At 36.9% G+C, this 23327-nt stretch overlaps 1 protein-coding gene across 1 annotated transcript in view; it reads left to right on the forward strand.

The window, feature by feature from the left end:
* The window catches only part of LRRIQ3 (leucine rich repeats and IQ motif containing 3), a 152029-nt gene that overhangs the window by 120575 nt on the left and 8127 nt on the right, over positions 1-23327 (forward strand). Inside the window, exons 9-10 of the mRNA XM_044001169.1 lie at positions 4897-5041; positions 20542-21271. Coding sequence (XP_043857104.1) covers positions 4897-5041; positions 20542-21271 — 875 coding nt within the window. The remainder of the gene's footprint in view (positions 1-4896; positions 5042-20541; positions 21272-23327) is intronic.

Raw genomic sequence — 23327 nt, forward strand, 5'->3', positions numbered from 1 at the left:
TTAAACATTAATAGCTGACTTTACGAGACACTCTTAGCATATCAAGCACCGTTTTGTGCTTTAGGAAATATGACACAGTGGATCCAGAATGGGCTCTAGAGCCAGAAAGACCTGGGTTCAAATCTTACTCTGACACATGCTGGCTGTTTCACACCCTGGATGAGTCACCTAACCTTTGAGTGCCATGTTCAGCCACTTCTTCCCTCTGTCCCCAGGGACTCTTTTCTCCAATTCCTTAGTTCTTCTCATACCCTCCATTCCTTAATTCCCACCCTTTCCTGCCATCCCCCTGCATGGATACCTCCTCCCTCCTTAACCTCCCTCAACTTCCTTTTAGGCATTTGTCTCTCCAGATGGAATAAGAGCTTCTCGAGGCTGGGAGCTGTCTTTCCTTTTGTTTGTGCTTGCCTTCTCTGCACTTATCATAGTGTCTGGCTGGCTCATAGAATGTGTGTAATAAATACTAGCTGACTTGACTTAATCCTAGTAAGACTGTAAATTGAAGAGAAGGTGACCACCAGTATTGGCCGAGAAAATGGCCTCAATGGAAATTCTTTTTTCAGTGAAATCACAGACTTAGTCTCCCATCATCATTTGGTCCAACAACCGAGTGAGGAGGTGACTGTAGTTCTTCTTATCCACATGTTTTATATTGAAAAATGGTCTTAATGTGGTTAAGCGGCTTGTGATTACACGTGTTTATGTGTCTGTTTCATTCTCTCAAGTGTATTTTAAACTCTCTGATGGTAATGATCATGTTTTCTTTCATCAGTGTATTCCCGGTGCCTAACATAGTGCCTTGAACATTGTAGGTGATTAATACATATACGCTGATTTAAATCAAACCGGACAAAAGAAATTGGGACTATCGCCATCTTTATTCTAGGTTCTTTATTGCCCCTGACATAGTCTAAAATTGCATTAGTCTTTTGGGGAAGTAACATCATATTGCTGAACTATTTTGAACTTGTAATTACTAAGATAGCCTGTGCTTTTTCCACTTTGTAAATATGAGCCTACAGAGGAATACAATCATGTCTGAATGTTCATGCGAACTTTTGTTATTCAGTCATTTAAGTCATGTCCAACTCTTTGTGACCCCATCTGGGGTTTTCTTGTCAAAGCTACTGGCATGGTTTGCCATTTCCTTCTCCTGCTTATTTTACAGATGATGAACTGAGACAAGTTGTGTTAAATTACTCGCCCAGGGTCACACAGCTAGTAAATGTCTGAGGCCAAATTTAGGAAGATGAATATCCCTGACTTCAGGTCCAGTACTCTATCCACTGCACCACCCAGCTACCCCCATGAGAACTAGTTCCCTATAGTAACCAACACCAATTATTTATTTATTTTTGTTTTTGCAACAAACATTTATTTTATTTTTTCCATCTACATATAAGGGTAGTTTTCAACATTCATTTTCACAAGATTTAGAGTTCCAAATTTTTCTCCCTCCCTCCCTCCCTCCCTTTCCTCCCCCCTCCACAAGATCGCAACCAGGTTATATATGTACAATCCACAAGTGTTCTTTTTATCAGTTCTTTCTATGAGGGTGCATAGTAAGCTTCCTCATTAGTTCCTTGGGATTGTCTTGGATCATTGCATTGCTGAGAGTAAAGTCATTCACAATTGCTCATTGAACAACTGCTGTCACTATGCACAATGTCCTCCCAGCTCTGCTCACTTCACTATACATTGATGTTCATTAGTCTTTCCAGGTTTTTCAGGGATCATCCTGTTTGTCATTTCCTGTAGCACAAGAACATTCCACTACAATCATATAGCACAGCTTTTTTTCATCATTCCTCAATTGATAGACTTTCCCTTGATTCTCAATTCTTAGCCTTCCCCAAGAGTTGCTATAAATATTTTTTGTACAATTTCCCCCCCCCCTTTTCTCTTTTTCATGATTACTATTGTTAACTGTTTCCCTTCCATCCTATTCCCTCCCCCATGATATTTATTCTATTATCCATCTTCTTTCATCCTATCACTCTTCAAAAGGGATTTGTTTCTGTCTGTCCCCTCCCCCACTCTGCCCTTCCTTCTATTGCCTCTCTCTCTTCATCCCCTTCCCCTCCTATTTTCCTGCAGGTTTAGAGAGATTACTCCACCCAATTGAGTGTGTACATTATTCCCTCCTTCAGCTAATTCTAATGAGATTGAGGTCTTTGAGCCAGTTCTGATGAGTGTTAGGATCATTTACTGCCCAGATTAAATAGATCACTACATCCAGTTGGGTGTGACCATCACCAATTATTGATCTTATGGGCACTGTCTAACAATCTTGTGGATATAAAAAAAAGTCACCTCTTTACTCTTTCAAGATAACTTAGCCTAAAGCTTAACAAAATCAGATTGAAGGTAATTTTTATAATTCATCCAGATGGTGCAATGTTGAACCTAGGGTCGAGCACCTGAATTCAAATTCAATCTCAGACAGTTATTACCTGTGTGACCCTGGGCAAGTCCCTTAATTTATGTTTGCCTGAGTTTTCTCATATATAAGATGGGGAAAATATTAGTACCCACCTCCCAGGGTTGTTGTGAGGATAGAATGAAATTACATTTGGAAAGTGTTTTTTTGTAAATCTTAAAGCATTATATAAATGCTAGTTCCTATTGTTGTCTATTTCAAGGACAGGATATTGATGCAAGTAGCTAAAAAGTTTGGTCCAGAACTTCCATTTCATTAAGAAATGTCAAGATGGAAATTGATATGATTAGCAAATACAGCAAATTCATATGAAGCATTCAGGGTACTAAAAGGTAAGACAGGAGTAGGATAGGATGGAGAAAGCTGAGGCCATTCTAGACTACAACCAGATTGGTATATGAAGAACAATTGGAAGGTAGCTAGGTGGTGCAGTGAATAGAGCACTGGCCCTGGAGTCAGGAGAACCTGAGTTCAAATCTAGCCTCAGACACTTGACACTTACTAGCTGTGTGACCTTGGACAAGTCACTTAACCCCAATTGCCTCACCAAAATAAAAAAAAAAAAAGAACAATTGGATAGGAGAACTGATGTGGGCTGGAATTTAGGGGTCCAATTGATTGTGAGTCGTCCCAAAAGAATTACAAGACATAGTGACTCAGTTTCCCAAGTTTTATTGCAACACTGTGAGTAACCACAGGGAGAGAACCAGAATATTGGAAAGGTATCTCTCAAATAAGGAAAGGAAAGACAGTTATATTTATAGTATGGATAAATTGACCATCAGTCTCATTATAATAATCTCCACCTTGGGGGGAGGTACAGGGGAGGGCCTGTCCTACTCATTATAATATTCTCCACCTAGGGGTGTTTCAGGGGAGGGCTTATCCTAATTTGGAGTTCCTGGGGTCCTAAGACAATCCCCGAGGCGGGTGCCTTTTTCAGTGGAGGTGTGTTTTGGGGGTTTTCACGTCATAAGGTGAATCTGGGGACAAATTTGGCCTTTTCTGCGCATGTCTCTGATTCCCATGGCTAGTTTCAAAATAGAATCATTTTTCATTAGAATTTCTATAGGGTGTCTTTTTCCTTTATTGTTATTTTGACCTGACCTGTCTGGTCCCTTATGGATGTTGATCACTATGGGTGTGAGAACCTAACATAAGTTATCCATTAACTGGGATCTAACTCCCTTTTGGAGCTAATATCTGAATTAAAGCTTGGGACTTAGGTTTTTCTATTAACCCCTTTTTGCCTCCTACATCAGAATGAGGATGAAGATTGTGACACATGACAGAAAAGTCTTGAATATACATACATTTGTCCAGTTACAGTTCTTTACTGTTTTTTAAAAAAGTATTTTACAAACAAGGATAGATAGATTATAAATAGATGATAGATAAATAGGGAGTTGATAGATGTTTTTAGAAGAAATATCAAGAATCAATGACATAGAGGCTGTTGCTATTAGTTAACTAGTAAATGATTCAGAGTATTTTTCTACTCACTGCATTAAAAACCTAGCAACTCTAATTTCTCTATACCATAATCGTTTTCAGACACCTTTTAAAATTATTTTAAAAAATCAATAGTTTATGTGAGACCAGGATAAGTTTCTTTTTTGTCTTCCTAATTAAAAGTAAGATTTTGTTCAGTTGTTTTCCAGTCATGTCTGACTCTTTGTGACCCCATTTGGGGTTTTCTTGGCAAACACACCAAAGCAGTGTCCCATTTTCTTCTCCAGCTCATTTCACAGATAAGGAAACGAAACCAAAAAGGATTAGATGACTTGCCCAGGGTAACACGGGTAGTAAGTGTCTGAGACCAGATTTGAATTTAGAAGATGAATCTTCTTGACTTCAGAGCAGGTACTCTATCAACTGCACCATATAGCTAACCCAAGAGTAAGGTACCTTTGCTATTTAAAGGCTGGAGCCTTTGTTGTTTCTTAGGTTTAATGTGAGCATTGATCAGTATAAAAACTGGAGCTTGGGGGCAGCTAGGTGGTGCAGTGGATAAAGCTCTGGCCCTGGATTCAGGAGGACCTGAGTTCAAATACAGTCTCAGACACTTGATATTTACTAGGTGTGTGACCTTGGGCAAGTCACTTAACCCTCATCGCCCTGCAAAAAACCCAAACAAACAAAAACACCAAATAAAAAAACAGGGGCTTAATCCAAGAATACATAAGTATGGGGTCAGTATGAGAACTCTCCCATCAATTTACCCATGCAGAAAGAAACAGTGTTTAAAGGACAAATCTTATCTAGTTGAGGTGAGGATGGGGGGACCAGATGATATCACAGTCAGAAATATAGTATTTACAATGCTCAAGGAATCTGGTCTTCTTCCAATGAACTATGCTGGTGTGCTAGAATATTAAGGGCCTACAGCTAAGGGCAACATGGAAATTGTATCTCTTAAGCCTCTTTAGTGTCTCGTCTGTTTTGTTTTTTTGCAGGTTAAGAAGTTCCCCAAGGCAAAAAGGGTTCTTAAACCATATGAAATATTTCCATTGAAACACAAAGACCTTGTTTCCTGTGCTTTATCAGAATTAAGGAAAAAAGAAAGCCCAATACAGCCCCCAAAGATAAAACGTCATAGAGGTTAGTCATGTGGGTCTTTTGTTCCCTCTCAGTAAACTATCTAAAAGGAGAGAAGTCATAGTTGGATTGAATCATGGCATGGTTTTTAAATCACATAAGTCATGCACTGAAACTATTGGGTCAAATTGTACCTTTCATAATTATGTGGGTGCATGTGTGTGCACATGCATATACAAGCATAACATTTCCAATTTATCAAGATACGGTCAAGAGGAGCTGTGTAGACTAAGACTAAGCTCCCCAGTTTGGACTGCATCATTTCTCTTGTTATTCTGAACACTGATACCTTTTCTCAGGTCCTAGTTGTCTCAATTCTCCTCTCTCAAAGTTAGTTTACATTATTTTATACATACAAGAGAAAAGCTCTGGCAAAGATGAGGACAGGTTATTACTAATGCATTTTGATTGGTTTTCCCCTCAGAAGAAGGCAGCACATTAAAAAAAAAAAGAATTGGATAAATGCTCAGCTTTACATGATACATTTATGATTGGAAAAATATGTAATAAATTAGATTATTCTAATTTGTATACCATCCATTAGTTAATATCAAATATCCAAATAATAGCAATTCTAGCCTTTTCTCAACCTCAATAGTATTTTATTTTTTTCCAGTTACATGTAAAGATAGATTTCAACATTTGTTTTTATAAGATTTTGAGTTCCAAAATTTTTTCCCTCCTTTCATTCTTCCCCCCTCCCCAAGATAGAAAGCAATCTAATATAGGCTATATATGCACAATCTCATTTAAAATATTTCTGCATTAGTCATGTTATGAAAGAAGAATCAGAATAAAAGGGAAAAACTTTAAAAAAGAAAAGAGAAAACAAAACAAAACAAAAGTAAAAATAGTATGGTTCAATCTGCATCCAGATTCCACAGTTATTTTTCTGGATGTGGAGAACATTTTCCATCATGAATCCTTTGGAATTGTATTCGACAATCGTGTTGCTGAGAAGAACTCAGTCTACCACAGTTGATCATCACACAATATTGTTCTTACTGTGTACAATGTTTTCCTGGTTCTGCTCACTTCACTCAGCATCCGTCCACTTAAGTCTTTTCAGGTTTTTCTGAAATCTGCCTGCTCATCATTTCTTATAGCACAATAGTATTCCATTACATTCATATACCACCCCTCGTTCAGTCATCCCCCAATTGATGGGCATCCCCTAGATTTCCAATTCTTTACCACCACAAAGAAAACTGATAGAAATATTTTTGTACATGTGGGTGCTTTTCCTTTTTTTATGATGTCTTTGGGATACAGACCTAGTAGTAGTATTACTGAGCCAAAGAGGATACATAGCTCCCTTTGAACATAGTGCCTAATTACTCTCCAGAATGGTTGCATCAGTTCACAACTCCACCAAGAATGCATTAGAGTTCCATTTTTTCCACATTGTTTCCAACATTTATTATTTTCCTTTTTTGTCATATTAGTCAATCTGATAGGTGTGAGGTAGTACCTCAGAATTGTTAGCAATTCTAATTTTTGCAAATGTCTGTCTTACTCCTATACCTTTTTTATAATATGGAAGTGACCAGGGGTTTCCAACATGTCAAGCTGAATACAGTGATAGATTGTATATCTGTTATATAAGGACAAATCTAGTTAAATTTATAGCCACAATACAAAATTGGTCATATAATGTGGTTTTTGTTTGTTTGTTTGTTTGCTTTGTTTTTCTTTGAAATGTAACTCCTGAATGTTGAGTCCTAAAGGAGAGGCAATATTTATTGGTGGAAAGAATATTTGTACTAGTAAAAAGAAATTGTTTTTGGAGTATTGAAATAATTATTTCTAAATGCTTATTTTTATTTTAGTGTAGCACTACTTCGGGGCTTTTCTTACAACTCACACTTGTCCTGGAGGGATGGATTACATAGTGGATTCTACCTTGGTTTCTAGGTAACTCTCTGGTAACTATTCATAAAACTGTGACTTATGAGCCCCTAGTGGTGCCTTTAATACTCAGCTGGTGGACACAATTGGGTTAAAGCAAAAGCATTTACTGAGATTACACATTAAGAAGAGAAGATACAAAACTGTCATCTTATAAACTTGGATTATACTCCCCCCTCAAAAAAAAAAAATGTACAGCATCCATTAGAAGAATTGGCATGAATTTAGAGTACATTGTGAGTAACAAACAAAGGGAAGAAATCATGCCAGGATACATGACAAAACAAGGATTGTAGGACCTGGATATTCTTTCATCCCTTGTTGAATCATCATAGGGAGCCTTCCCTTTCCTCCTTCCTCCCCGCCCCATCACCAGGTGTAGGCTATCTTGGGAATGAGTCCTTTGACTACTCTCCTCTTCTTCATGCTGTGAGTTGCCAGGGCTATATTTCTCATGACTGTAGTCAGCTCTCTTCCTGTTCTCACAAACCCTGCATCTTAGAACCTCAAGGACCTTGGTGATACCAAAATACAAGTATCTAAGGATTCTTTACGTTGTTTGGGTAATGGACCCCTTTGTTGGTCTGGTAAAGCTCATGGACTCTTTCTCAGAATAATATTTTTAAATACACAAAATGAATTGAAGAAATACTCATTTTTACTAATTAATATTTATTATTACTATTATTTTTAGAATTAAAATGATCTTTTATTTGGCACTAGAAAGTGACTCACACATAAGTCAAAGATTTCACCCCTAGGGAGGAGATGGTTTAGGAATATCTTCCTCCTAGAGCAGAAGGAAGGAAAAAGCTTTTATTGCAGATAGATATGGGTGACCACCTGAAAATGGGAAGTTCTTTTTGGGGGTGGGGTGGAGAAAGATTCCTGAGAGTCAGATGTGTGTGTGTATATATATATATATATATATATATATATATATATATATATTTTTTTTTTTTTTAAATTTTTTCTGGTGAGGCAACTGGGGTTAAGTGACTTGCCCAGGGTCACACAGCTAGTAAGTGTCAAGCATCTGATGCTGGATTTGAACTCAGGTCCTCCTGAATCCAGGGCCAGTGCTCTATCCACTGTGCCACCTAGCTACCCCTGGAGTTATTTTTGTCATCCAGCTCCAGTATGTGTCCCTTACTTCTTAGGTGTGTCCATCCTGATATCTAGTTGGCCAAGCTAAATTTTAATAGTCCCTTAATTCCTCGATTTGTCTGTTCTGTTATCTGGTCATCCTAAGCCCCATGTCATTGCTCTCAAGTTCATAATTTAAGGGGAGAGACAACTTGTAAATAAATATATACAAATAAGTTATATACAAGAACAATTGGAGATAATCATCAGCGGGAAGCCACTAGCATTAAAGGGAATTGGGAAAGGCTTCTTATAGAAGGTAAGAGTTTATTTGGCACTTTATTAGGCAGCTAGGTGGTACATTGGATAGAGCTCCAGGTCTGAAGTCAAATTTCAGAGTTCATATTCAGCCTTAGTCACTTACTAGAAATGCTCCTTTTTAGTCTGATCTTAGTGAAAATAAAGATCTAGTTTTACCCATGTGAGTTTAGGGACAACTTGAAATGTATCTGCTGATCCCTTCTAGCTGTGTTGGACTTAAGTATGGAGTCACTGCTATAGAGGGTATATCTTTCTGTTTCCTGGTGGATTCTATGACTGCCGGTGCTAGGTGCCACATTTCCTAGGTCTGATAAATGATCTGGGGCTAGGAGACAGAAGTTTCCCTCCCCATGTTCTTATTTTGCCCTCCTAAATAAGCTCCTGGGCCTCCTCTGAAGCCGTTCCAAATGCCCACAGCTCTGCATTACTGTACTTGATCCCGAGGTTGGCTGCTCCGAGATTTCTGTGTGAATGGCCCATTTCCAGCCAGAGCTTGTTTACCCTACATAAAAGAATCACCAGGTATGGTCAGATTTGGGCATCTATCTTAACACCTTGGTAATAGCCTATGATTGCATTTTGGGCTTTCCTGGGATGGAGAGTAAGGTGGGAGACAAAGAACACCTATGCTAGTTGCAAAGTTTACTAGTTTTACTTATGACACATAAGCTGGTAGTTGAATTTTTTAATAGCTAATTTCCTACTAAGCTTTATTCTAAGAACATTGAAATTTGCTATTTAATTTTCTCTTTGGGAATTGTAGAAGAAACACTTTCAGTTTATCCAATTCCAACTTAACTTAGTATAACTCTATAGGCTCTAATTTTCCCATACATTACCATTTTCTTTTCCCTTTGTTCAGGTAAACAGGATAAGAGAGGGAAGTAGAGGAAAGATGTCTATTTCCTCATTTCTCAGTCTCTTACCTTCCTTCAATGAGATTAAAAAAATGTTCTGCTTTGACAATATTAAAATATCCTTTTTAGGTCCTTCATGGGGAAAATGAAAAAGGTGTAGCAATCTTCTCTCTGTCTGTCTCTGTCTCTGTTTCTCTTTTTCTCTGTCTCTGTCTCTGTCAGTCTCTCTCATACCTTTGAAGAGTAGTGTATAGGGAGAACGGTGCCTGTGTGTTAGCCTCAGAGATCTCCTGGTCCAATGACAATTCCTCGATTATTAATTTTAGAACTTCAGCAACAGGGGACTTTTGGGGAAAGACACATTTTAAAATAAGTCATTCGTATAAAGCATCAATCCACCAACAAATTACTTAGGGACTTATATGTTCCTGGCCCTGTGCTAAATTCTAGGGATATGAAGAAAGAAAAAAAAGAATAGGATCCCCTGCCACTTACAGAGCTTAGTTCCTTTGGTGTAAGCAGCCCTGGCCACATAGGGCATATCTACAGTATAAATGGAAGGTCCTCTCAGGACGCCAGCATTGAAGAGGTGGTGAGTGAGATCTGATCTTGCAGAAGGTGGGATTTGAGTTTCGCCTTCAAGCAAGCCAAGGGAGGTCAAGGGAGCCACGAGGCTGAGGGCCAGAGAATGAACATTTGAGGCAGAGAGGAATGCCAGGGAAAGAGCCTAGAGGCAGATAGAATGTCCTGCAAGAGCAAGGAGGGAAGTGGAGCTCGATGGTTGAGTGCAGGGAAGAGAGTCAAGTGTAAGAAGACTAGAAAGGTGGGAAGAGCCCTACGTGACAAAGGGGATTTTATCTTGGATCCTGTAGATAATAGGGAGCCAATGGAGAATTTTTTGAGGTGGTTTTAGGGGAGGCTTTGAGAAGGAACGAAAAGGTTTCCAGTAGCTTTTGTCCTGTGAGGGAAAGTGGATTGTTTCAGGAAGGGGCACAGGATTATCTGGTCACTGGGAGGGCCCAATGAAGATGACAGAATCTTCATTGGCAGGAAGCTCAGCCCCCACAGTTTCCTAAGGAGGAGCAAAGGAGGTGGCCTCCATCCAAGGTTGGGCTTCCACACCTCTTACAATCACTCATTTTCGAACAGATTGATTTAATCTCTTTTCACTCAAGCACTTGTAAATAACTTGAAGTAGCCATAACCATTCAAAAAGACAAAACACTTCACCTGAATTTTGGACTTGACTTAAAAACTAAGGGGAGAAAAAGCCTCATGGCTTGGGGAGGCTGGGGTGGGGGCGGGGAGCAAAATGTCTGAATTTCCAGTATCTTCTCAGGTCAGCCTAGAGAAGGAAATGAATGGAGGGAATTTTGACAAACGAAATTAGTCTTCTCTGGTGTCCTTTTTACAGCCAGTCTTAGCCAAAATCACTGTCTCCTCCAATTTAGGCACTTTGTATTAGAGCGTTCATTTTCTTCCTTCCTAACTTAAGTTGAAGCTGTGATTTTTTCACCCCAGTTTTTCTTTTATATCTCCTCAGCAAATATTTTCCTTTTTTCTCCTTTTTCATAAAATTACCTGTCACTGTAGAATAAGTGTTTGCAGGGGATATGATAGCTTCATGAATTTTCTTACTGTAGCTTGTCCAAAAGATATATTTTTAGATGAGAATGTAAGGAATTAAGTATACATTTTGTTGGAAGTGCATGATACACCTCAGGCAGCAATTTTAGCCATAAAAGCTACGTTATCCTAGTTAAAAAACCCTTTCTAGTGAGTGTAACTGGGGAACTAGCCAAGCCTCCCTGCTTATTTCAGGACAGCACACATTGTTCAGTGATTATATAAGGAGGAATTTCACATCTTTTACAAAAAGGGCCAGCTGTTAAATTCAGAGATTTCTGAGAAGAAACTGATACTTCCTCTATAAAGGGTAAGGTTGAGGGGGTTAATTATTGAAGGGCCATTATATCAAAGTGCTCAGGATCAGATTTACACAATCTTTAGTAATTTTATCTCGATTACCTACTTTGCCTTGGTCTAAACCCACTTATGGCTCTGAAATTAGATGGGTCTCAAAGAATTTTTATGGTTTTCAATAAAATGCATTGCATTTTCCAATGCCTACATTTTTCTTCTAAATTCATCTAATTCATCACACCTTGCTGATTTCAATTCATCAATGCTCTAGGTCATTTTAACTGCATTTTTTTCCTTCTGATTTCCTAAATTGTTTGCTAGAGTGTTTGAGTCTTTTTCTTGTTTTGGAGATATGTTTTTTTTTTAACTTCTTCATAGCCCTGTGTGTGTGCATGTATACACACACATATATGTAAATATATACACATATGCACATGTATATACTTATATGCATATGTATATATGTATATTCATGTATGTGTACAGAGATATAGATGTAGGTGTAGGTGTAGGTGTAGGTGTAGGTGTACATGGAGATGTAGGTGTAGACGGAGATGAAGATAGAGGTAGATGGAGATAGAGAAAGAAACAGAGAGATAGGTACAGGTACAGATATAGGGATAGAGATGATAGAGATATAGAGATGATGATAGAGATATAGATAGATACAGATATATAGACAGACAGATATAGATGTAGATAGATATGAATTGGTTCTATCATAGATATAATTAAAATATTTGACCTTTTCTTTAGAATTGCACATTTGTATTCTTACCTAGATAAGTTTCTTTTGAGGGGAAAAACAATTGAAATGCATTAATAACAACTTGTCTTCATCTTTTCCAGACCTTTTCTCATTTCTCCAACATTCACTTGAATGAGTCTGTGACTTCCTCCATATAAAAATTCTTTCTGATGGGCTGTTTGCCTTCCATTCATCTGCGCCCAATCCTATGTACCTCTTCCTCATGCTCTTCCATAAATTTACCACAATGGAGCAACTTGATATGTTCAGGGTCAGTCTTATATTCTTTGGTATTTCTTACTCCTCTGTATTAGTAACACAAGGTAACTAAAGAGTGTCTTAGGATCCCAGGCTCTTTGTAGGCTCACATGCCATTTCCTACAATAATTTTATTCTCATCACCCAGGGTAATGCTCTTTCCATTTTAAGGTAGGCACGCACTCACATACTTGTTTACATCTTATACCCCCCCAATAGAATGTGTGTTCCTGCAGGTCTGGAATCATCTAAAAATTGACTCTTTACATGCCTAGTTCCCAGCAGAGAGAGCCTTTTAAATTGGAGTAAATCAATCCATATTGGATTGAGTTTTATCAGATCACTTCAAAGGGCTAGAAAATATCCACTTCCCAGATGTTTGTGGCCTGCTTTCCCCTTCATATGCATGTCCTCTCAGGATGAGCTGGCTTTATCAAATCTCATAACAAGTTCTGTACCGGCTCATTTTTTCCTCAGCTGGTTTTCTTTTTGATTTGATTAGTTTCTGGTAAATGTTCTAGTTCTTTAAATCTTTTTGGATCCCAAATTTATCATTAAAAATGTTGGCTATTCCTCCAACCTTAGTGTCATTTGAGGATTGAATAATCTTTTTGCCTGTGCTTTTGCCCAAGCTTGATAGGTGTTAAATAGCTTAGGGCCAAGGACAGATCTTTGAGGCTGTCCAAAAGAGACTTCTGTCCAAAAAGATATCTCGGATTTGAGAGCTGCTCAATGGGTCCAACCATTCAGACTGCCAAACACATGACACCTCTGATATAGCTCAGATCTTTCCATCATGTTCACAAGAATAACATGAGTCTTTGTCAAACGTTTTGCTAAAATTGAGGTATTCAGAAGCTTCTGACTAGGAGGCTGAATAAGTGGTGATTTCAAAGCCTAATTTCACTTGATTCAATTCAGTCCAATAAATTTTGATTCCTTTGTTTTAAGGCAGAATTCTCCATGATTAAGATGCAAAGACATTAATAACAGTCTCTTCTTTCAAGAACATTGTATTTTATGAGGATAGATATGGCATCTACACAGACATTAATATAAAATGTGAAGGAGAAAAGTATAAGTAAAAACATAAGATGAGTTTACATTTTAATAGGAGAAGACAACACACAGAGGGGCGCGATAGCCCAAAACGAGGGTTTTAGGTTGAGAAACAGAGAACGATGGTGATTGTAATCAAAACGTAATTGATTGGAGTCTTTTTTGTTTGGCTTTAGTAATGGGAGTGCTGGTTTAATTACTGTTTACTGAGTTACATCTGAAAGAAGAAAAGGAAAGAAACACACATTTATTAAGCACCTACTATGTACAATTCTGAAGGCAGGAAAAGAATTTATTCCAATGAGGATGGGAGAGGGTATAAGCATTTCTTATGCTCCTAATATGTGATCATTTATCAATTGTGGAATGACTTGTATTCATATAAATTCAATTCACTTCTCCATATGTTTGAAAAATGAGGCCTTTATCAGAGACATGGTGTAAAAATTGTTCCCCCAGTTTTCTGCTATGCCTCTAATCATGTTTGAATTGGTTTTGTTTGTGCAAAAACTTCTACATTTTATATAATTGAAATTATCCATTTTAAATCTCATAATATTCTCTATATCTTATTTGCTTATAAATTCTTCCCTTTTCCATATAGATCTGAGAAACTATTCCTTGCTTTCCTAATTTGTTTGTGGCATCACCTTTTATGTCTAAATAATGTATCCATTTTGAACTTATATTGGTATATTTTATAAAGTATTATTCTATACCTAATTTCTGCCATACTGTTCTCTAATTTCTCCCAAATTTTTTATTTCATAGTGAATTATTGTCCCAAACACTTTTGTCTTTATCAAACACTAGATTACTCTGGTCGTAAATGTGTATTGTGCACCTAATCTATTCCACTGACCCACCGCTGTTCCTTAGCCAGTATCACATTGTTTTGATGATTACCACTTTATAGTGCAGTTTTAGACCTGATATGGCTAGGCCACTTTCCTTCACATTAAAAAAAAATAATCCCCTTAATATTTTTTACCTTTTTTCTCCCAGATGAATTTCAATATTATTTTTTCTAGCTCTATAAAATAATGTTGGCAGTTTTATTAGCATGGAAGTGAATAAGTAAATTAATTTCGGCAGAAATGTCATTTTTATTATCTTGGGTTGACCTATCCATGAGCAGCTGATAATTTTCCAATTCTTTAAATATAACTTTATTTGCATGAAAAGTGTTTTGTAAATGTGTCCATATGGTTCCTGTTCATATAGTTCATATAATTGTGTCCGTATAGTTGGCAGGTAGACTCCCACATAATTTATATGTCTCCATTTATTTTATTTTTCATACATTTATTTTAAAAGGACTTTCTTTTTTACCTCTTGTTACTGGGCCTTGTTGGTAATATGTAGATACGCTGACGATTTATGTAGCTTTATTTTGTATCTCACAACTTTTCTTATTTAAGCTAGTTTTGATTCTGTAGTATTCTCTAAGTTTGCCATTATGTCATCTGCAAAGAGTGATAGTTTTGTTTTCTCATTACCTAGTCTCATTCCTTCAATTTCTTTTTCTTCTCTTGCTGCTGCAGCTAACATTTCTACTATCATATTGAATACTAGTATATTAGGCATTGGCGTCCTTATTTCCCCTTTGATCTTACTGGGGACACTTTTAGCTTATCCCATTACAGACAATGCTTGCTGATGGTTTTAGATAGCTATTACATATCGCTTTAAGGAAAGTTCCATTTCTTTCTATTCTCTCTAGTCTTTTTAGTAGGAAGAGGTGCTATATTTTGTCAAAGAATTTTTTTTTAATCTAGAGAGATTACTAAATGATTTCTGTTGCTTTTGTTATTAATATATCAATTGTGTTGATATTTTTTCCTAATGTTGAACCAGTCCTGCATTCACGATATAAATCTCACCTGGCCATAGTGTAGGATCCTGGTGATATTTTACTGCAATCTCCTTGCTAGTACTTTACTTAAAATTTGTGCATCAATACTCATTTGGGCAATTAATCTATAGTTTTCTTTCTCTGTTTTCACTCTTCCTCATTTAGGTATCATCACCATATTTGTGTTGTAAAAGGAATTTGATAGGAGTCCTTTTTTGTTGTATCCCAAAGAGATCAGAAAAGGGAAAAAGACCCACATGTACAAAAATATTTCTAGCAGCTCTCTTTTTGATGACAAAGAATTGGAAATCCAGGGGATGCCCATCAATTGGGGAATGGCTGAAAAAGTTGAGGTATATAAATGTAATGAAATACTATTATGTTAAAAGAAATGATGAGCAGGCAGATTTCAGAAAAAACTGCAAAGACTTAAGTTGATGCTGAATGAAGTGACTAGAACCTGGAGAACATTGTACATAGAGTAACAGCAAGATTGTGTAATGATCAACTGTGATAGGCTTAGCTCTTCTCAGCAATGCAATGATCCAAGACAATTCCAAAGGGCTCATGATGGAAAATGTTCTCCACATCCAGAAAAAAAAAAAAAAAACACTGTGGATTCTGAATGCAGATTGAACCATACTGTTTCTACTTTTTATTTTTTTCCTTTTTTGAGATTTTCTCCTTTTGTTCTGACTCTTCTTTCACAATATGACTAATGCAGAAATATATTTAATGTGATTGTACATAACCTATATCAGATTTCTTTCTGTCTTGTGGGGGGAAAGAAGGAAGGGGGGGGTGGAATTTGGAACTAAAAATCTTATGAAAACAAATGTTGGAAACTATCTTTACATGTAATTGGAAAATAATAAAATACTTTTATGATTAAAAAATAAAAAATAAGACTATATTTAAATAAAAAAAAACAAATAGATCCTTTCCCACGTTTTTTTTTTAATCTCTCTGGGATAAAGAGTTAGTAGTGGTGTTGCTGAGTTGAAGGATGTAAACAGTAGGCAGCTTGGTGGCAGTGGCTAAAGCACTGGCCCTGGATTCAGGAGGACCTGAGTTCAAATCTGACCTCAGAAACTTGCCATTTACTAGCTGTGTGACCCTGGGCAAGTCACTTAACCCTCATTGCCCCACCAAAAAAAAAAAAAAAAGAAGGGTGTATACAATTTTGTAGCCCAGTTTCCTGTCATTATTGTGTTACTATATATGTTTACTTAGAGCAAATGTTTCATTTGCTAATTTGGATGCTAAGACCTTTGGAATCTATCCTTTATTGCTAGTGTTATTTTACTGTCAATGATTATTTTCAGCATAGCATACTTTCCTTGTTTATTCCTTTATATTTTTTGAATGTTTGTTTTTGCTCTGTCAGATAGACACTTTTTTGGATTTACTTTATGTTCAGTTAAGGTTTTTGTCTCCCTTCAGTATTTATTTGCATATGTTTTCACTTTTAAAATGTTTCTTGTAAGCAACAAATTTTAAGGGTTTGTTTTCTTGTCCAATCTTTCACTTTTTTTCCATTTTATTAGATTGTTTAGTCCTTTTCCATTAAAGGTTTTATGTCTCTTACATCTATGTATTTGTACAAAGCTAGTAAGTGTATGAGGCCAGCTTTGAACTCAGGAAGATGAGTATCACCAACTTCAGGACCACACCTTATCCATCTGCAACCTATCCACTTTTCCTTTGGGTTTTTGCTTAATTAGTTTCCTCCTACCCACTCCTACTGTCCTCTAGTTATAATTCATCATCCTCCTTTTTTCCTCCTCTCTCTGAAGTAGATTTTATGTTCTTCTTCCCTTCAACTAGTACTCCCTTTAGTTTTTTTTTTAAATTTCATTTTTGTACCCCTTTTGAGAAATTATTTTTCTCCCTTTTCATTACATATCTTCTCTGTCTACTCTAGACCCTTATTCTTTAATTTATGACTGATAATTATCTAGCCTCTCTGTATTCTTTGTATTCCTTATACAATCAAAACTTTCAAGATATCCATGCTAGGTCCTCCCCCATAGGGAGTTTCTGTCACTGCCTTGCAGGGCTTGCCACACAGATTCACTTTTTTCATTGTGCCTCCCAGAATTATTTCAGATGTCACTGATCCGTGATAACAATTCTCAGTAAAGAAACAAAAGAGTATAGCTGATTGGGAATGCAAATACACACATATAAGGGATGATCTAGAAGCTAATTTTAATTGGCCAATTATACTTTTGAAGGATTTTTTTTTTCGTTAGTGAAATTTTTTGCCTCTTTTTCCATTTGGCCAATTTTGCTTTTAAAGGCATTCTCATTGGATTTTTGTACTTCTCTCTCTCTCTCTCTCTCTCTCTCTCTCTCTCTCTCTCTCTCTTTACCATTTGACCTATTCTATTCTTTAAGGTGTTATTTTGTTGTTATTTGTTTTTTGTGTTTCCTTTACCAAGATCTTCACTTTTTTTCATGATTTTCTTGCCTCACTCTAATTTTTATTCCCAAATTTTCCTCTACCTCTCTTACTTGATTTTCAAAGTCCTTTTTGAGCTCTTCCATGGCCTGATTCCAATTCATATTTTTTCTTGGAGGTGTTGGATATAGAAGCTCTGACTTTGTTATTATCTTCTGTGTGTGTTTCGATCTTCCTTGTCACCATAGTAACTGTCTATAGTCAGGATCTTTTTCTGTTTCCTCATTTTCTCAGCCTATTTCTTGACTTTTGACTCTGTCCCAAAGTGGGGCTCTGCTTCCAGAACAGAAGGGGTACCATCCCAAGCTTCAAGTTCATTTGTGTAATTGTTTTCAGAGGTAATTCCAGAGACCTATAAATTCTGGGTTTTTCCAAGGTGGTACAATTTAGCATAATGTGTGTTTACTATTATCCTGGACTGTGCACTGGTCTGTGAGTGACCACAAGCACTCTTTTCCACCCTGGAACTGTGAGGAGGGTCTCTGCTCCCCTGTGGATGCAAGCTTTGGTGTGCTAGTGTTCCTCCTTATCCTAAGACTTAGACCTGGAACAGCAATGCAGAGCCATATATGGGCAATGCAACAGAGTCCTACCCCAGTGCCAGCACAGGGACTCCTGTAATCTCCTGCTGAGTAGTTAGTTGTATGACTCCCTTACCGTCTTGTGGTATGATGTTTAAAATCTAAATGTGGGTCCTAACCTGCCCCCACCCCCCAGTTTTGGGAGAGAAACTGGTAAAATCACTGATAAATTCAGCAAGAATTTAGGCTTTGGAGCAGGTAGGTGGCAAAGGGGTAGAGCACCAGCCCTGGATTCAGGAGGACCTGAATTCAAATCCGGCCTCAGACACTTGACACTATTAAAGTATATTATAAGTTAGTGAAGAGAGAGAATGGAAAATCCTAGTTTAGATCTATTCGGTATAGCCAGAGAGAAACCTTTGCTTTTCCTAGCAGTCCACGTGAAGTCCCTCACCACGCCAAAGTTCTGGATGGAAAGGGTGGGGGGGGGGCCCTCCCGTTCTCTGTCTCTGCTGCCACCAAGCCAGTTCCAGATGAAAAAGAGGAAGATCCAGCAAGCCAGCCTCACTTTCCTACTTCTTGCCTCCATCCCCAAAAGGGGAGGTCCTTCAATCTGATTGTTTAAGAGTGGTCTCTTGCTGATGTCAGTAGTATACCACCTCTGAGAACAACACTCCACTCAGGGCCAGCCAGCTGTGGTCTCAATTTTGATGGTCTTCAGGTGGGGCCCCTGGGTGTCTGCCAAATCCCATTATTTTATCAGTGGGCAGAAAGGTATGGAAACCTCTATTGCTACCACTGATATACTCACCCCAAGGACTGCTTCAGGTTTGCTGGGGCCCAGTCTGTGCTGCAGCAGCCTGCACTGGACTGCAATCCACTCTCATCCTGGTGCAATAGACCTTTCTGATTGCCCATCTAAGTTATCTTGGGATCCAAAATTTTTCCACTCTATCCTTTAATGGTACTGCTTCTCTAGAATTTGTTTTGAGCCATTATTTCAAGGTTTTTGGAGGGGTTTGGGGGAGATCTCAGCTTAGTCCTTGCTTTTTTTCTGCCACCTTGACTCCATCCCATAAGACAAGATCTTAAAAACATGGACAGAAATTGTTTAGTCTGGTGAGAGACACAAAATGGATACCTTAGAAATTTTGATTACATGAGTAATACAGTTAACAGAAATGAACGAGAAAAAACAGAGGGACCATGAATCAGAGAATGGCAGTGGGTGGGTGGAGACTAAATAGGGAGTGAGAGTGAGAAATTCTATCTAGAAAGGTCACAAAAGTGTAAATTTAAGAATCTAATGAATAGGATTAGCTGAAGAGGAAAAGGTGGAATTTATTTTATTGAAAGGGGAAAAAAGATGAAGAATTAAATAACCTGATAAAAGCAATAGAAAAAAATGTACAGCAAAGTTCCAAAGGGAAGGCAAAAGACAAAGGACTAACAAATTGGAAGGAGGAGAGAGTGATGGAAAGGAAACAATGGGAAAAGAGCCAATGTAAAAAAAAAAACAAAAGTGAAAGTAACTGAATAGATATGGTAATATTTACAGAAGAAGGGAAAATCATAACTTGAAAAAATATATGATAATGGAGGAAAATATAAACCCAACTCCCATAATTTTAAAAGAAAATGGATTGTAATATTCAGTGAAATGAAATAGAAAGATTTAGATGCAAAAACAAGACATTGCTTCAGACATAAGAAACAAAAGATATACACACAAATGCAGTATCAACAATGAAATAATAAATAATGAATGAGTCAAAGGAAAAAAACCTAGGAACAATTAATAATTGTTGGAAATAAAATATGCCAAATTTCAAGGGTTTTGTATTCAAAATATCTATAGATAATTATATCTATAGATATATTTGTCTATAAATATCTTGGTCTAAATTTAGATGTTTATAGCTATAATTGTCTATAGATATATCTATAGAAATAGATATGTATATATCTAGATCTAAATCAACCTTATATTGATCTATATATAAGAATCCAGTTCCCTATAAATAATATATAATTATATATATACATATATATATACATATACATGTATGTCACTTAGCATGATTCCTGACACATAGTAGATGCTTGATAAATGTTTATTTGTTGAATATATGTGTTTCCCATTTCCCATAGAATGTAACACTTCACATCAGCAAATATATCCCTGAGGATAAAACTTGAAGTAGACATTTAAAAGTGGCAGAATTGGCATTATTAGATGGGTATCTTTCTTCCAGCCAGGTGCATGATTCTCCCATAGGATACAGAAAGGAAAAAAACAATTGTCTTCATTACTAATGACTAAATCATTCATTTATTTTTTTGAATTAATGGAATGTGATCATCAGTGTGACTCAAGGTTATCATAAGATATTGATGAAAATAACAAAAGCAGATTACCTATTTTAATTGATTAGTGTGCATAATATATAGTAACAGAAGCTTGCATTTATTTATTTATTTATTTATTTTTTATATTCTGTAGTTGCTAAGGTCTCAGAAGAAAAAAAGACTGTAGATCAAGAAATGGGCCTCAATTTTAGAATGCCAGTGATCAAAGTTCATATGTCTCTACCATCCATTCGTAAATATTCTTCAGAACCTAGAGAGATAAAAAGAGAAATCTACCACCGTCCAATTTACAGATTATGTCATTTTATTGAAGGCCAATCTAAGTTTAAAATTAGCCATCGCTTTGAAAGAGATAAGAAGAAAGAAGCTACTAGAACACATGGCACTCTCGACTTTTCCCCACTTTATAGTATTGATAGACAGTATAACAACAAGGAAAAGGTGGAAAATGTCCAAAAGAAAATACAATTTGTAGCCATGCTCCAGATTGCTGACGAAGTTGCTAATGAAAATGTTCACGAATACCTTCAAGAGAAAAATTACCTTATTAAAAAAAGAAATAAAGAACAAAGCAAGAAATTAGAAGAAAGTTTTCAAAAGTTTCAAGAGACCAGATTGAGACTGATGGACAAATTCCAAGAAAGGAGAAATTCTTTTCTGGAAGGAGCCAAATTCAAAGCACAAGAGCGTCTGATGGTAGGAGACATGAGCAATCAGCACACTACACTGGCAAAGGAGCTTTTCCAGTTTGACAGATACAAGGGGAAACAAGACATTGTGATGAAGAATAAGAGGCTTGTGAAGGAAATGAAGCACATGGATAAATACAATAAGGAATTAGTTAAGCAAATGAAGAAAGGGAGGTAGGTTTATTTTGGGTGCGATAAACTCTGTGTAAGGTGTTTGGGGGATGAATGCATGCTTTAAATTGATTTTTTCAACTTTCCCTGAATTTTTATGTAATAAGCAATGCCATTGACATTTTATCAAATAATTTAATATTTTCAAGGTGGTTTGCAAATAAGAGAGTGTTATACAAATGCAAGTTAGTGTTATTAGCTATTGTTAAAGAATCCTGACTTATTTTTCAAGCCCTAAATAAGAAATGACATATGTATGCATGCACCCATATGTATATACACATGTATGTGTATGCACACATGTGTTTGTATCTGAATATGTATATGCAGATGAACATGTGTGCACACAATGTGAATACATGTATATGCATATACACATGTATATATTACATGTCTAGCTATGTATCTATGTATGATAGACAATGTCCCAAAAGTCTAGGTGCAGTCATAGCTTAAAAATGACTCCAAAAGTTAATAAGCTTAAAACTTCACTGTCGGGGCAGCTAGATGGTGCAGTGGATAGAGCACAGGCCCTGGATTCAGGAGTACCTGAGTTCAAATCCGGCCTCAGACACTTAACACTTACTAGCTGTGTGACCCTGGGCAAGTCACTTAACCCCAATTGCCTCACTAAAAAAACAAAAACAAAACCAAAAAAAACTTCACTGTCTTTTGAAATACCACATGTATTAACACAAGGTTGGACAAAAAAATTGTATTATAAGGTCTAAGTTAATAATGATTATGTGTAACTCACTTCTTTACAGTTAATTCTTATTAGTATCTTTTTTATTTTAATAAGGGAGAGCTCTTTTGTATATTTCTTTCCATTGCTTTATTTAGGTATTGTGAGTATAGGATAATAATTGCACACACACATGTGTTTCTATTATGATCATGTCAGAGGAGGAAGAGCCCCCAGAATGAATATGCTTCTGAGAAGGACAAGGCATTTGAGCTAGGCATTGAAGGTATTTGGGATGTGAGATATGAAGGGGGAGGAAAATCTTTCATGTGTGAAAAAGAGTTTGAACATTATTTTGAAGGTGGGACTAGCAGTTCATCGAAAAAAAATCTGGAATTTTATTGGCCTGACCATTCCTTTTAAGGAAGCCCTATGATATGGCAGCAAAGGAAGTAGACATGGCCCTAGGCTACAATAAGAGAGAATTGGCATATATGAACAGTTCCTTGTCCTCTCCCCTAGTCAAACCACATATGGATATTGTGTTAAGTTCAGGTAGCCTGACTGTAAGTAGCTGACTGATAAATTGGAGAGAATAGAGAGGAAAGGTAGAAGAATAGGAAGGACATTGATTCCATGACATATAAAAAAAATGAAGGAATTCTGAAGGTATGGCCTGGATTAATGTGGTTACCTTCAGGGCAGGAGAACAGAATAGTGTCTTTAAGGGGAAGAGGATTTTGATAGACTCTACATGGTCACAGAGCACACATCTAGAAGCAGTGGCTGGAAGTTGGTGGCAAACAGGTCAATTTAGATTTTCTGTAAGGGGATCTTTCTCACAGTTAGATTAAGTCACAAATGAAATGTTCTACCTAGAGAGAAAGTGGTGACTTTCGCATCATGCTTTTTTTTTTTTTTTTAAATAAAGCCTGGATAGGCAATGGCAAGATACAAGACAGAGGGGATGCTTTGTTAGGCATAAATTAGACTAAAGGACCTTTGCGGTTCCTTCTGTCTCTGAAATATTGTGACTAATGCCTTGGAGATAGGAATGAAAAGGCTATTTTCATAGACAGTGAGTAAAACAATCTCGTTGCAGTGGAGAACTCATAAGGGGAGTAGTGGAGGATCAAATTGGAAAGATAGTTGGTATCAGATTATAAATGGCCAAGATAACCAGGTGAAGGAGTTTGAACTCTTTGGAACAGAATAAGAAACCACTGAAGTTTTTGGAACAGGAAAATGATATGCTGTAAGTAGCATTATAGGAATATTTTTTGAGGATAGTATGCAGAAAGTGGAGGAAACTATGGGAATAGACACTGTAGAAATATTTTGAATGATTAGCTTAATTTCGGGGGCTAAATTGAC

This window comes from Dromiciops gliroides, chromosome 4, assembly GCF_019393635.1.
Source record: "Dromiciops gliroides isolate mDroGli1 chromosome 4, mDroGli1.pri, whole genome shotgun sequence".
In the NCBI taxonomy this organism is placed as follows: Eukaryota; Metazoa; Chordata; class Mammalia; order Microbiotheria; family Microbiotheriidae; genus Dromiciops; species Dromiciops gliroides.